At 44.0% G+C, this 14096-nt stretch overlaps 1 protein-coding gene across 1 annotated transcript in view; it reads left to right on the top strand.

Annotated features, from left to right (window-relative positions):
• Positions 1-2949: 2949 nt before the first annotated feature.
• The window catches only part of MYLK (myosin light chain kinase), a 209714-nt gene continuing 198567 nt past the window's right edge, over positions 2950-14096 (top strand). Inside the window, exon 1 of the mRNA XM_086750930.1 lies at positions 2950-3112. Within this exon, the coding sequence (XP_086607056.1) occupies positions 2950-3112 (163 nt within the window). The remainder of the gene's footprint in view (positions 3113-14096) is intronic.

The raw sequence follows: 14096 nt of genomic DNA on the forward strand, positions 1-14096 counted from the left end.
TCCCCTTTGGGTACTGGAAGACCACTATAAGGTGTCTCCAGAGCCTTCTCTTCTCCAGGCTGAACAGCCCCAACTCTCTCAGCCTGTCCTCACATGAGAGGTGCTCCAGCCTTCTGATCATCTTTGTGGCCTTCCTCTGGACTCACTCCAACAGGTCCATGTCCTTCTGTGACTGGACCCAAAGGGTTACGTCATATTACCTTCTACCAGGGTGGGAGATCCCTCACTTTTTTTCCTTCTTGACCTGACTCGTACAATAAAAAAAAAAATAAAAAATAAAAAAAGGGGATAAAAAAGACAAATATGTAAGCTCTGCTGAGAATGAGTCAATCCCTTGAAACCCAGCAGGGGCACCGTCTGCTCTCCTTACGGAGCTCAGTGGCTTTCATCCCAATTCAAGTGTCTCCTGCTCCTCCCTTTCAGCTGACGGCAGATGTGGGTTCACTGGCAACACTGGGCCTTGTTCTTTGTGAGTATTTAAGGCCTGAGCAATCATTTTAAATTGAAAGCAGAGACGATGATGCTATTACAAGATTGTCTAGAGCAGCAATTCCCAACTGGTAAGACATGAGAACATTTACAAGAAAGGAGTTTAATGAAGTCTAGGCTAGAAATCAGCAAAGAAAAGCATAAGCATGATGCAGAGCAACATCTCCTTGGAACCAACGCTTGAAAATGTCAAGAATAAATTTCTTTCCCAAAAGGTGTTGCCAGTACAGACTTTGGCCAACTGTGGCATGGAGAAAGTCAAAGCGAGCTCATGCTAGGCTCTATGTGGCTATCTTAGGGTTTCATGTTTTTTCTGTATTCTAATGCCAAATAAACGTTTGTCTGCAGAAAAAAAAATGTTCATGCAACAAGCATCTTTCTTTTAACAGCTCATGTGCCAATGGGTGCATAGCTGTTGGATTCTGTGCACGGGCACTACCATTTGAAATCAACTATAGCCAGAGAGTCACGCACTTCAGCAGAGGCTTTAAAATAGGAAAAGCATCATGTGCTCCTAACAGATAGTCAGCTAAGGGAATTAGGAGTAAGAAAAGCGTCACTGCTAGCACACAACTTCCTCTTGAAAAGGCAGCAGCAATTCCTCTGTGTTCACTCACTTTGTACTGCATCTGAAAGAGAAAGAGTCAAAAGGGACAGCGACAACTTTTCACAGACTCATACTGGTAACTGCTCTCAGCCTTTGCAGAGGTTTGTGGTCAGTAAGGCAAACGGTCCCAGGCAGCATCTTGCCCTGCCTCCTTGTCCAGCCTGCTCAAGTTGCAGGACACATCCTCTATCAATGGCTGAAAAATTCACCTCAGGATCAAAATGAAAAACATTGAGGTCTCTGCAAATATAAAACTCCTGGCACTGCTGCAGCGAAGTACAGCTTTGCTGTGACTTGCTTATCTTGGCCACGTTTTTCTGAGTTGACTGTCATTGAGTGGAAACAGAGAGAGGGGAGAGAAAGAATTAGAGCCTGAACTGCGGTTTGCTCCATCATCCCTAGAGGTATTTTAGAGCCTGGTGAGGAGGCAAGTTCTCTGCAGTTTGTGCTTTCCCTTTCCTGTAGCAATTAGGAACCACATTTTAAGATACCTAGCAGTAATTTGATTGCAGCACAGAAGAATACAAGATGACAGAAAGGAAAGGCTTTATCCATAGAACCTGGGCTTTCACGTGCCTATCCTCATGTGTGTTTACGATCTGGCTATAAATCCATTTCAGATAAAAAGTCTGTTGTTTGGGTTTGTTTGTGGTTTTTTTAATGTGTAAATAAAAACCTTTAAAAGTGCTAGAGTAAAAAGGCTTTAAGTTTGCAATGTACCTGGATTTCCCTGCCCCTCCCCTTCAGGGTCTCTACATTACAAAACAGCAGTTTCAAGGTCTTAGTATTGAAGAGGATTCAGTTTGTCCCCCTCTCTCATGTGCTCTTCTTTTTTTATGCTACTTTAGCACTTAACACAATTAACTGTAAATGGTTTATTAAACTAAATCCTCTGCCCCAGACTTGGACATCCCTTGGCAGATGTGTCGGTGCGCCGGCCCTAGCTAGGCCCGGGGGCTGGGGGCGCAGAGGGCAGCAGCAGTCCCCTGTGTGCCTGAGAGGGTGCCCCATCACTGGGATGAGGTCCTGGGGGCAGCGCTGCAGCTCCATACAGTCCCCTACACTCTCCATGCACACATCCCTGTTAACATACCGCTCAGACACCCTGTCCAAGTCCCATCCAGACCTTCACTACATCCTCTATGCACTTCCCCTGTGTGCAAGCCATACGCTCACCCCAACAAAGCATGTATACGTCCCAGACCTGTTTCATGGACGTCCCATGCAAGCCCATAAGCACACCCCACTGTGCTTTGCCATACGCACAGCTCATACACACGCTGCCTACACCCCCCACACGTGCCTTACACAGCCACCGCACCCCTATACACTCCTCTGTACACATCCCGTATACACTATACACTCCTCGCACACACAGCTCTATACGCTCCCCCATCCAGGCCCCCATACCGAGCCGCCCCACCTGTGCGAGCCGCGAGCCGCGTTCCACAGGTGCTGGGCTGGGCTGGGCTGGGGTCGCCACCCCCTCCCCGCCGCCGCCGGCTGTGGCGGGCCCGGGGCTCCCGCCGCGGCCGCTGCTTGATAAAGCTCCGAGGCGGCCGGCAGCCCACGCTGGCGGGCCCGAGAAGGCGGTAAGGGGACCGCGGTGAGTACCGGCCGCCGGGCACCGCTTCCCGCGCCGAGCGGCAGGTGGGCTGCGGCCGGAGGCACCGGCCCTGGCCCGGGGAAGCTCTCCGTGTCCCAGGAAAGGGCGGGGGCGGGCAGGGATGGGGGTACCGGGGCATCCTCCGGAGGGTGGGTGTGGAGTGGGCGGAGAAGGAGGAGGAGGGAAACCTGCCTCTCCGGAGGGCCGGGGCAGCCGCGCTGCAGCGGGCCGGCCCAGCGGCGGGCACATGCCGGGCTTGCAGCATTGGAGCGGCGGGTTCCCGGAGGGTGCCTCAGCCCAGCGCCCGGCCCTTCCCCTGCGAGAGCCCCGGCCGGGCTCCGGCAGCGAGAGGCGCCCACCTCCGGCTCCGCTCCCCGAGCCCGGTGATCCCAGAGCGAGCGACGCGGGGAGTGAGTACTTGTCATCTTCTGTGCGTGGTTTGGTACAGGTTTATTGTTCTCTGCTGGCAGGTAACAAAAGCTTGTTAAGAGCAAACGTTTATAGGCTGTACTGTAACGATCACCTCCTGGGCTCTCCCTTGGACTTCTGAGCCTTTCAAATGTAAGGGTGCCTATGTGGAGGCAGATGCAGAAATGCTCCTTCACCGCACAGCTACATCTTTTGTATTTCAGACAGAATGTGTGGGGGTTTTTTTTTAACTTCTGCTGTTCTCAAAGTAATTTGTACTGTGTTGCACAACGCACTTAGTGTCTTAGAGAAGGATAAATCCTGGTGACACCACTTAAACATACTGCCTAAGGATGGGAGAAGGAGATGAATGCTTAAAATCATTAACTGGGGGGGGGGGGGGGGGGGGAGCTGAAATAGTTTCTCTGTGTGCTGCCTTCATGCTACGGAGCAATGTGCTTTTTGGGATTCTTTGCCATTTAATCCTCTTTGCTGTATGTGCACATCTGGACTCTGGCCTGGCACTGTTCCTGCAGTGAGACTGGAAGGGAGTGGCACGGCAGACTAGCAGGGACTGGAGACCGGGGACAAAAAGACAGAGAATCCTTCCCTTTGCTTGTAGTTTAATGATACTTTTTAGCTACACCTCTATCTTCTGTAAATCCATAGGAATACTTGTCCCAGTGTCAGTGTTTTGAAGCCTAGATTATGTTGTCTACAAAGGGAATGGCTGAGAGGATAAATGCAAATACCTGGTTCCACACACCCTGCTTCTGAGGGTTTCCAAGTGCTGAACCCTATGGAGGGTGAGCATGGAGTTGCAGGACATGCAGAAGGTGTGTTCCCCATTAAGACTCTCCAAAATTACGCCACCTCTTAGTGGAGTGCTGGAAATACCATTTGTCAGTGAAGCTGTAAGGGAAGGAGTAATTTCTCTCACATTTTTAATCCCAGACTGAGGACCATCTCCCTCCCCCTACTTCCTGCACTCGTCTTTATTTTTTTTTTCCTGATGACTTGCATTATTATTTGCCAAATATGGTATGTGTCTTCCTGTGCAACTTTATATTTGCTGAGATGTTCCTGGAACTAGCCTCTGAGAGTGCATTTTAGGAGCCTTCTGTTTTTAAACCAGAACTATACTTGCTATTAGCTGTCAGGTGGTATGAATAGTTTTCATCTGGCACATATTTATTGGTTCCTCAAATGGTAGGATTCTTTTGTAGGGATATAAGCTATTTCCTATGTGCACTGTAGTTTGGTAGTGTCATGCTCACTACAAAACGTTTCCATAACACACCTGTGTTGCACTTGTCCTTAGCATTTTGCATTCCAGCCCTACGGGGCAAGTGTGTTAACTTCAGCAGTAACTGGAGTGACTTTGGTTGCAGTAGGAGAAAGTTTGCCACCACAGGATCAATGCTAGAAGGACAGGCAGCACATCTTGTGTTGCTGGGTCATATATTAATGATATTTAATCTCTGTAGAGAGACAGGAGCAGAAAGAAAATGCCTAGTTTATCACACATCACAGCTAGGATTTTATATAAATGTGGGAGGCTCACACTAGTTAATATCACTGACCCAATTTTTATTGGTCTTGTAGGAAAGGTCTGCTGCAAAGAAAGTTAGAAATCTGATACTTTGCTGTTGCAAGCATCTCTCCATAGCTTTAGTTGCCTTGCTACATGGTGCAAAGGAAGATGAAGAAAATAAATCATTGAAGTTCTGTTGGCTTGCTTGTATGATGCTGAAAGGGAATTTATAAAGTCTGATTTAAGCAGTGATTATGTGTTGTCATTGGCTTAAGTTAAATGTAAGAGACACTTGATTTTGGACCAGTTTTTGATCTGTTTTGTGTTCTCCCCGACTCCTCCTTTAAGATCATTAGGACTTCCTCTGGGCGGTGATCCTATTTTTACAGTCAATCAAAATCCATACCAATATCCTTACACAGGCCAAATACACTGTATTAGACTATAAACCAACAGCTACAAATTACTTTCAGAGCCCTCCTAAAACAAAATGCAGATGTAAGTAGAGTTCAGAACTGCTCCAAGTGATGTTGTGCATGTCTAAATCTGGAAAGTGTGCTCAGAAGCTCTGTTTGAGAGCCATGTAGGGAGATGGCTGAAGTTTTTGGTTAGACTCTGGAGAACAGAGCCACAGTCTGTGGTTGTTGGACTCCTCTGGTAGTTTGGGTTCAGGCCTGATCATGGGCTGGAAGGGATGCTGGACTGTTTTCATCCTGTTTTTGCAAAAAGACTCATCTCCTCTCCTTCATAAATGTCTCAAGTTTGTACTAAAACACGCTGCAGTTGTTTGCTTTTCCTGTGTTTCGACTGTACTCAATAGCTTTTTCAAACTTTACTTCACAGGTATGACTTTTAGGATGTAATGAAGGCAATTTCCCCCGCCCCCCCACCCTCCTTGGCTGGTTAATACTGTCTTCCCTCTTTGATGCTAAATTATTCACTTTTAACCTTCCATTGGAAGGTAGGATGTCATTTCTCTCATTGCCCTAGAAACATGTTGCTACACCTGTTGCAGTAGAATTTCTTAAACTTTTCCTGAGCCTGAACGATGACAGTGACATCCACAGTTCAGACAGGATCTTAGCAAGCCTTGTACAGCTGCCTTCATCCCTTTCACTGATGGAAATGTTTGTGATGTACATCAGGATTACGTGTGCTGTTTGGATTTCAGGACTGCATTCAGAGAAGATACAATTAATCTATAGCGCTGAAAAGTATTCATTAGTGAAGCCAGATGGATCCAGGTAGGATGGACTCTGACTTTTTAAAAATTTTTCACAGCTTTTAAATATGTATGTTGTCTGTGATTACAGTATGGGTTTTGCTAATACCTGGGTCTTTCCTGAGCAAATGTAAAGGGTCTGACTGTGCTACAGCAAGGTCTGTCTCTAATAATGTCTTCATTAAGCCTTTCTACAAACAGAAGAGTATACTAATTGCCAGACTAACATGTCATTTGGCTCTCTGAACAAGCTACTGAATGATAACTTATGCATGGAAACTTAAAAGGATCATTTACAACCTGCTACATGAAAGAAATAGCAAAATGAAATGAAAATACACTTTTACCTCTGTTGCTGTTGCCATTAAAGCTGATATAGAATTCCAGTTTAATTTTCCTGGGAATCTTGACTAATTTCATAAACTTTTTCTTGCCTCTGGAGTTTCAGCAGCTGCTGTCTATATAAAAGCTAGAAATAACTGGTTCTCCTTTAGTAGGAATGAAAGGAGAATTGAGCTCTATAGAAATGAGGAGATTAGAGCTCCATGAGGCATATACCCATTTAATGCTGCTGGAAACCAAACCTGCTCGAGTAATCTTAACTCTCACTTCTGGTGAGCAGAAATTCTAGGGGGGCAGAAAAAAAAATCCCTTAGTGACTTATTAACAAAGGCTTTTCAGGTTTACTGGGATTTATCATGTGAGCCTAATCTACCTTTTGTTCATCCAGTTGGCAGGCTTTAAGATTTAAAAGGGTCTGCAGAAACTCCTCCCCCAGACTCCTCGTTTAATTAAAGAGGCTTGGTGCATTATTTACTTCTGAGTCTTCCATTTACGTGAGAACAATGAGTTGGGGTTAACATATTGTAAAATATTTGTGAATGATGCTTTATAAGCAGAGACAGGGAAAAGAAACAAACTCTGGCTATACCTTCAAATTTACACTGACCTATATGGGTTCACTTGCAGAATGTCTGGAAGTGGGGCCACTCCTACACAAATACTAAAGTATAAATACAGGTGTGTAACTCTACAACAAATTTCCCTGCCTCTGTAGGTGACTAAAGAGCCTGGATGTGAGTCAGTCTTCATTTGCTTCTATGGGAGCTCTCCAGAGTCATCAAATGTGCAGATCAGGTGTTGCACAAACCGATGTTTTATAGATTTTGCTTTGCTAGTTCGGCAGAGACAGACTAGTAGCTGTGGATCTTTCACTGGTTCCCCCAGTTTCTTCTCCTCCCCCACTCCATTCATAGCCATGAGCATCAAGTTGCAGATAAAATGACTTCTGAGAGAGCAATGGGATGCGGCTCTTGCCAAAGGCAATTAAGTGCTTAGGATTACAGTGTGCTTTACAAAGTGTGTACTTACTGAATCCCTTTCCTCTTCTGCTTGCTGGCACAAAGCAGTTTCTTGGCACTTATCTTTGTTTTAACAAGTCTGAGCATTGCTAAACTTCACTACAGTCTGTCAGCTCTCTAAAGAAGTCTCGCAAGCTGCAGTGTCTTATGTTTTGAGGACAGTCTTGCTGGTGGTTCTTCAGTAAGAGTCAGCTTGACCTCATCACCTCTGCTGTAATTGGATTAAATTCACTTGCCAAAACAACAGCCAGCTGATGGCATATTAATTATTCAGACTGAAGTGCTGTTTTGTATGCACAGGAATCCTGGTGCTAAAGGCGTTTTTGGGGCACGTGATGCAGCTGATGTACCCTAGGACACAGAACTGTCACTGAGGGACACTTTCAGCTATTTTCTTCATCGAGAAAGGTTTAAAACAGGTCATGCAATCTGTTTGAAAGTAGAAGATGCAACCTGTTGGGGAAGGAAGAGATGCTCTTGTTGTCAGTTACGTGCATCACTTGCTGTTTCTTCTTGTGAAATGTGATAAACTGCTGAGAGTCCATAGGTGGTCTGAAGCTCCAGGCCTCTTGGCTGAGAACAGTGAGTGATGGTGTGTGCTGTTTTACACACCCACTGCAGTTTATTTCTAATTGTTGCACAGTGGGTTAATGCCATTGCTCTGAGTTGTCTTTTTACTTTTGCTTTTGCTATTCTTCAGCTGCCTTGTGATCTTGGGTATTTGCAAAGCAACAGGATGATATCTTAACAGAAAGTTGTGCCCTAGATGATACCGGAACTGTGTAGCGAAGGATAATCTGACTGCCAAGCCTGTAGTTTCATCCCAAGACCTCTTATATATTATCTAAACCAGTGTAATCCAGCTTTGAGTGTGAAACACTGCCAAGTAGCAAAAAATCACTATCCTGCTTGTTAACCTCAGCAAAATATTAAGGGATGAGTGGGTAATGGGGAGAGCAAGGACTGAGTTGCAAATACTCTTACAAAGAGGATCAGGATTTGAGTGGTTGGAGAGAGACAGTGGTACTGTGGCATAGACAATAGGGTAAGATGTTCCAAATACTGAGAGGATCCCTGTTTTGTGAGCTAGCTGTTTTGATCTGCCTGGAAGTATTGCAAGGTTGCTGTTTGCTTCTAAGGCCCATACAAGTTGTATTTTTCAGGCAGCATGAGTCAAAGGAATACAGCTACCAGCTCTCAGTTCTGATCAGGACATTGCTGCATTTGATTTCAAGGTGATATTGTTCTCTGAAGTGCTATAAATTGATGAATAGTCATAGTGCAAAACACTAGATAAAAAAAGGTGAGACAGGGATGTGAGATTTTCCATATCTACAAAGTGACAATCACAATTTTATTTACTGTATAAACATGCAGTGCAAGTAACAACAAAGATGCCTGTTTTAATACCCCATTATAAAATGTATGTAGTTGTGTAATTATATTTTTAGCAGTTGCTTGTCTCTTAGCAGAATAAATATATCATTCCATTATTTCCTTATAATGATGCAACCAATTTGTTAAATACTGAAATAAAGGCTTTTTTTTTTCATTCACATCTTTGTCATGTATTTGGAATCAGTGGTTTGGGTGTGGTTTTGGTTGGTTTTTTTTTGACACTGACCATCTATCCTGAACACAGGTTAACAATCTGACTAGGTAAAGAAAAAGTGAGGGCACGTTCTGTAAGAAGCACTCAGTCTAGGTCAGGGAACCACTGTCTGTATGGTCTTACACTGTTGATTGTATCAAAAGGCAAGTTACAAAACAGAAGCAATAAGCAGGCTGTGTATAAAAATACACAGCAAATAAATTTGTAAAAAATTACCTGCTTTACTCATGTTATTTACCTTAGATTGTTTATGATCATAAGCTTTTCTTTCCTTTGTTGGAAAAAGAGTAAGATATTAACATGGTGCTTCATGTCTGAAAGCATTAATAGCTCTCCACATCACTAGTTCAAGTCCAGCCTAGTTTTGGAAGTAAGAAACCTCTTCTGTTTTGTGCAGCACACGTTTACTCCAGTGCTGTTTTGGGTCAGATTGGTGGGATCTGCCTGTGCGCATGTTCAAGCGCTGACCTCCAGCTGTGGTGGCCTCAGGGGCTGTACCTCGGGCAGAGCCTGCGAGACCCTCGCAGAGGGAGCCCTGGCTTTGAAATGTAACAGCTGCTGTATGGGTGTCTCACCCCCAACATCAGAGCTGTGCAACTCCTCTGACCTCAACAGAGTTCCAGCATTCATGGTTTTCAGTAACGTGGGAGTGAAACTGGGCCTATATTCTTTTAACCGGTCTATTTAGCAGCTCTTTTCCATATGCAGTCTCCATGCCAGTGACAGGAGCTTCCTGGAACTGATGGGAGACACAAAAGACTCTCTTCTCTAAATCACTGGACCTTAAGAATATTGAAAGGATGTTACAACAGGCCTCATAATACACCATTGTCAGGCTCCCTCTGAAGATGCCTGCAGTGGTATCATACCTCTAAGCTTTCCAGAGGGGGTGTGATGACCCCACATGGAAGAAAATAGAAGAGTAATGGTTTGGGTGCTTGTCAAGAATTTTATGGTACCATTTCCCCTGGCTGTAACTTGAAACCAGTTGGAGGTATTTAGTGCTGACTGAACTCGTATCAGTAAGCGGCAAGCAAATATCTGAGCATGTATTGTGCAGTTTTTTCAAGAAGAGATCCTGGCTTGTGTGTCTATGCATGTCTGGGTGCATCTTTCTCATAGACAGAGGAGTGGTGAAAGAAGGTTTGTTTCACTTTATTTCCCTTTCTCCCTACTCATTTTCCTGTTCCTCTGCAGTATAGTAGTTTGTCATGTTACTGTGAAAATGTCCATGCTCATGAGGAGTGAGCACAACTGAATGGAAGAGGCTGCTGTTTTTTTGAAGTCTGAGCTTCAGCATTCCTAGGGGAGTTGCAGAGTTTGCATTATGGGCACCCCTCAGCCCTGCTCAGGGATGTGTCTTAACAGCATGCTGTGCTCTCACAGGAGAGCTTGTGGCGAGCTGCCTCCGTGTTGCTGGCAAAACAGGCTTGAGTCAGAGAACTGAATTTTAAATTATTTTCTTGGCAATCAATACAAACTTCTGATCACTGATTCAGATACTGAGGAACAAGACCACCAGCAAAAAATTATGAAGTCACTTACATAAATACCTATTCAGCCCTACCCTGCAGTGAGTGTGCAGCAAGGAAAGGGAATCGCAGCAGCACTGAGGCAGGCTGTCCCTTGGGCGTGTCCCTGCCCCCTCTGCCAGGGAGGACCCCACAGAGCGTCTCCAGCCCTCAGCAGCCGCCATTTTCTTTCCCTAACTCCTTGTATCCAGGCTCTTCTCTGGCTGATGGGCTTTTGGGCCTGGGGTCTGGTGTGTGGCGGTTTTCCCCACTGGGGTTCCCCTCGGTGCCAGAGCCAGCGGGAACCAGTTGGGACCAGCTTGGGGTGGCTCGCGGCCTCCTGACAGGCCGGCCTGCTGTGCATCCTGTCACTCAGGCCATTTACAATGTTGTTACATGAGAGGTGTGAATAAAGGTGAGGCTGTGGGATGGCAGCAGGTATCCATGAGGGAATCCCTTCACGCTGAGGGGCAGGTGAGGAGGCAGGAGCTGTGCTGTGTCCTGCAGACATGGCTGGCCTGAGCGCCTACCAGGCAGGCTCAAAAGTAGTCACTCCATTTTGCCTCAGCCCTGACCTGTGGGATCAAAACTTTATTGCAGCTGACGGGGAATTTTGCTCAAGTTACATGCTTAAGTCAACATGAACGTAGGTACTGGGTTCCTTACCGGTCAGTTAAGTAAATCTCATGCAGAGTAGAAATCAGTGTGACTGTTTAAAACTCTGGTTTATATGGCTTTTCTTGAAATGCTTCTGAACTTAGGCAGCAGAAGTATTGCTCCTTCATTTTGCCTGAAATTGTGGCATTATTGAGTTCACCTCAGACAACTAATGAAGTATTTAGTTCTCATTCAATCTATTCAGCTCTTATCCGATATGAAACTCGAAGTTACGTTCCTTCTCCAAGGTATTTCCAAGCCATAGCTGTGGACGTTGAGGTATGGAGACCAAATCGGTAGTCCTGGTTAGCCTAAACAGAAGTGGGGACTTGGTTCCTGACTGGACCACAGTGACCTCCAGAAGACGAGGTTGCAAAAGTTAATGACTTGCACGGCATCTCAACAAGATGAAGATAGAAAGTCAGATGTTCAAATAATTTCCCAGGTAACACAGTGTGGGCCTTACTCCTTTTTCCACATACATGATCTTTACCTTAGACTTAATACAGTATCATCTAATTGCAAACTCTTTACTACTTTATCCTTTTTTGCTTTGTCTGAGATGGTAATAGTAAATATAAATGCATAAATACATTTATATTGTAGTTTGACAACTCAGGTAATTTGCCTTGGACTTGCTGTGGTTGTTCATCAATGCATGAGCACTGTGCAGGATCCTAAATGTGTGACAGGTACCCATATATTACATTAGGAATGTATGGTTATTGATAATGGTGTAGGGAACTAATAACATAGCCTACTTCTCACCAAATGAAGGAGGAGAAAAATGCATGGTGTTTCATGTCTGTTCATGCTTTTTGTGTGTTTTGAGACGTATGGAATTCACTATGTAGCTTTCTAGTTCCTTTCTAGGCAGTTTTATTACAAGCATAAGTTTTTGAGGCAGACTGTGAAGAACAGGCATAAGAGTTAACTTTGTCAAACCTCATTAATTTTTGATCTGTGTAGCATAGAATTTTTTTTTTCCCCAAGAACCAAACAAAACCATTTTCTTTTAAAACTGTAAGAGTTACAAAATAATGAACTAAATTGAACCTCAAAACAAAGGATTCGTTGTCTTGAAGACAAACTCGCTGTAATTGCACTTCTTGAGGTTTTTTTTTCTTCTGTCCAAGCTTATATTTCACTTACAAGACAGGAAATACAACTTTGCTGATTACATTTTTTGAGATATAAATAACTTAGTGTCTTCAAAGACAGTGTTAATTTAATATGCTTCTAAAATGAAACCATGAATTAAAAATTAAATTAAAAATTTGTTGACCTGTGTTCGTAAAGTAATTACTTACGAGTGTCTGTACTTTGTGTACAGATTTAAAAGGTGCTTTCAGGGGGAAGAGTGTAAGAAGAAAAGCTCTAGCACCTGTAACTGTTCTAAATTGTTTTATTTCCCATTCTTTGCTGTTCACTTCTGTTCCTGTCCATCTCCCACCCATGCCATAAGAGGTAATGAGTATGTTTGCTTTCTATCAACTTGCTTCTTTTCTGGGCTTAGAGTACAGGCAAAATAACAAAATTAATCCAGAAGCTACAAAAGAGGAGGAATACCAGCCATGTGTATATTTAATTTTATTTTATTGCATTATTTATGGCTAATTATCTTTAGATACTAAGAGACAGTGGTCAGAAAGCAGATCTCTGAAACAGTATTTCTGCATCAAACTATGTGATGAATTCTAGTCTGATTGTCGCAGTGGCAGGAGGTCTTTTTGGAAGCCCATGTGAATCTTGATCATTGCTTATCCTCAGGAAGCGGTGCAATGTGTGGGAATGCTGAGTCTACCTAACAAATTATAACATTAAAACTGCCTCAGTGTTCCAGTTAGCTCAGCATTCATTCTCGGTGAAGACAGATTAACAGAAGATTTTTCAACAGCTATTCTTTGAGATCCACTTCTCTTCCTACCTTTCCAGTTTCCACAGCTCTCTTGTTAAGAATATTAGAGGATACTTACCTATTTAGTCCTTTAAGTGTCTGTTTATGGACCTGTTATCCAGGAGTTTGTTTAATCCCTTTTGAACCCATGGACATCCTTTGCCTTCACAGCCTTGTGTGGCAGCAAGTTCCAGAAGCTTGTAACTTGCTGAGTAAACAAGTATTTTCTACTTAAATGGGTTTACTGCTAGTTTCAGTGAGTGCCACCTTGTTCTAGTGTTGTAGGATTTGGCAAATAATAGTTGTGCATTCAGCAGCTTGTGTTTTGTTTTGGTTGGTTTTTTTTTTATGTTATACCTGGTCATATCCACCCTCAGCTGCCTTCTCTCCAAGCTGAGGAGTCCCAACCTTTTTAGTCTCTCCATGTAAAGTATCTGCTCCATTTCCATTTGGTTGCTCTTTTCTGCACTCTTCTGCCATTACTATGGCTGTGTCAAGTGGCAGAAATGTCCTGTCTTGCTCTCTTTCTGATGATGCCCTGTATTTTGCTGGCTTTTGGCTACTGGTGAACACTGAGCTAATGACTTTAGAAAACCATCAAGGATGCCTCCAGATTCTCAGTTGGAACGGTTAGAGCTGGTAGTGCCCAGATGAATTACTTGAAATTTATCTACACTAAAGCCTACCTGCCAACTTTTTTCCCAATCAGTTAGTGTTGTCATTGATGAACATGCTGAGTAACACCAGTCCCAGTACTGATCCCAGGGCTTGCACTGCTGATTCCTCTCCATCTTAAAAAGTGTCTGTTTAGCTCTATTCTTTGCTTTCTTATTCTTTTTAATGTGCTTACTCTTACGGTGAATTAAGTTGGACTTGCCAGAGTGTGGTTCCCAGTTCCCCTACACAGCCCTTCCTGTAGCTGGGAGTTACACAGACACAGTCTGTGCATTGTCCAGTACAGGGGCTCTCTGTAATGCTGGCTTACAGACCTTGGCTAGTGGTTCTTCAAATTCACATTTGAGTTTCTTCAGAACTTGTGTGAACATTGTTCTGTCCTAGTGATTTATTAACATCTAACTTCCTTGTTTGGTCTAGTATTTCCTGAATTTACTTCAGATTGGTCTGGCTCCACTGCCAGATCTGCAACAAAGAGTGCAGTGGGTGTGGAAATCTCCCCAAAGATTTCAGCAGT

This window comes from Chlamydotis macqueenii, chromosome 6 (assembly GCF_036417535.1).
Source record: "Chlamydotis macqueenii isolate bChlMac1 chromosome 6, bChlMac1.mat, whole genome shotgun sequence".
Lineage (NCBI taxonomy): Eukaryota > Metazoa > Chordata > Aves > Otidiformes > Otididae > Chlamydotis > Chlamydotis macqueenii.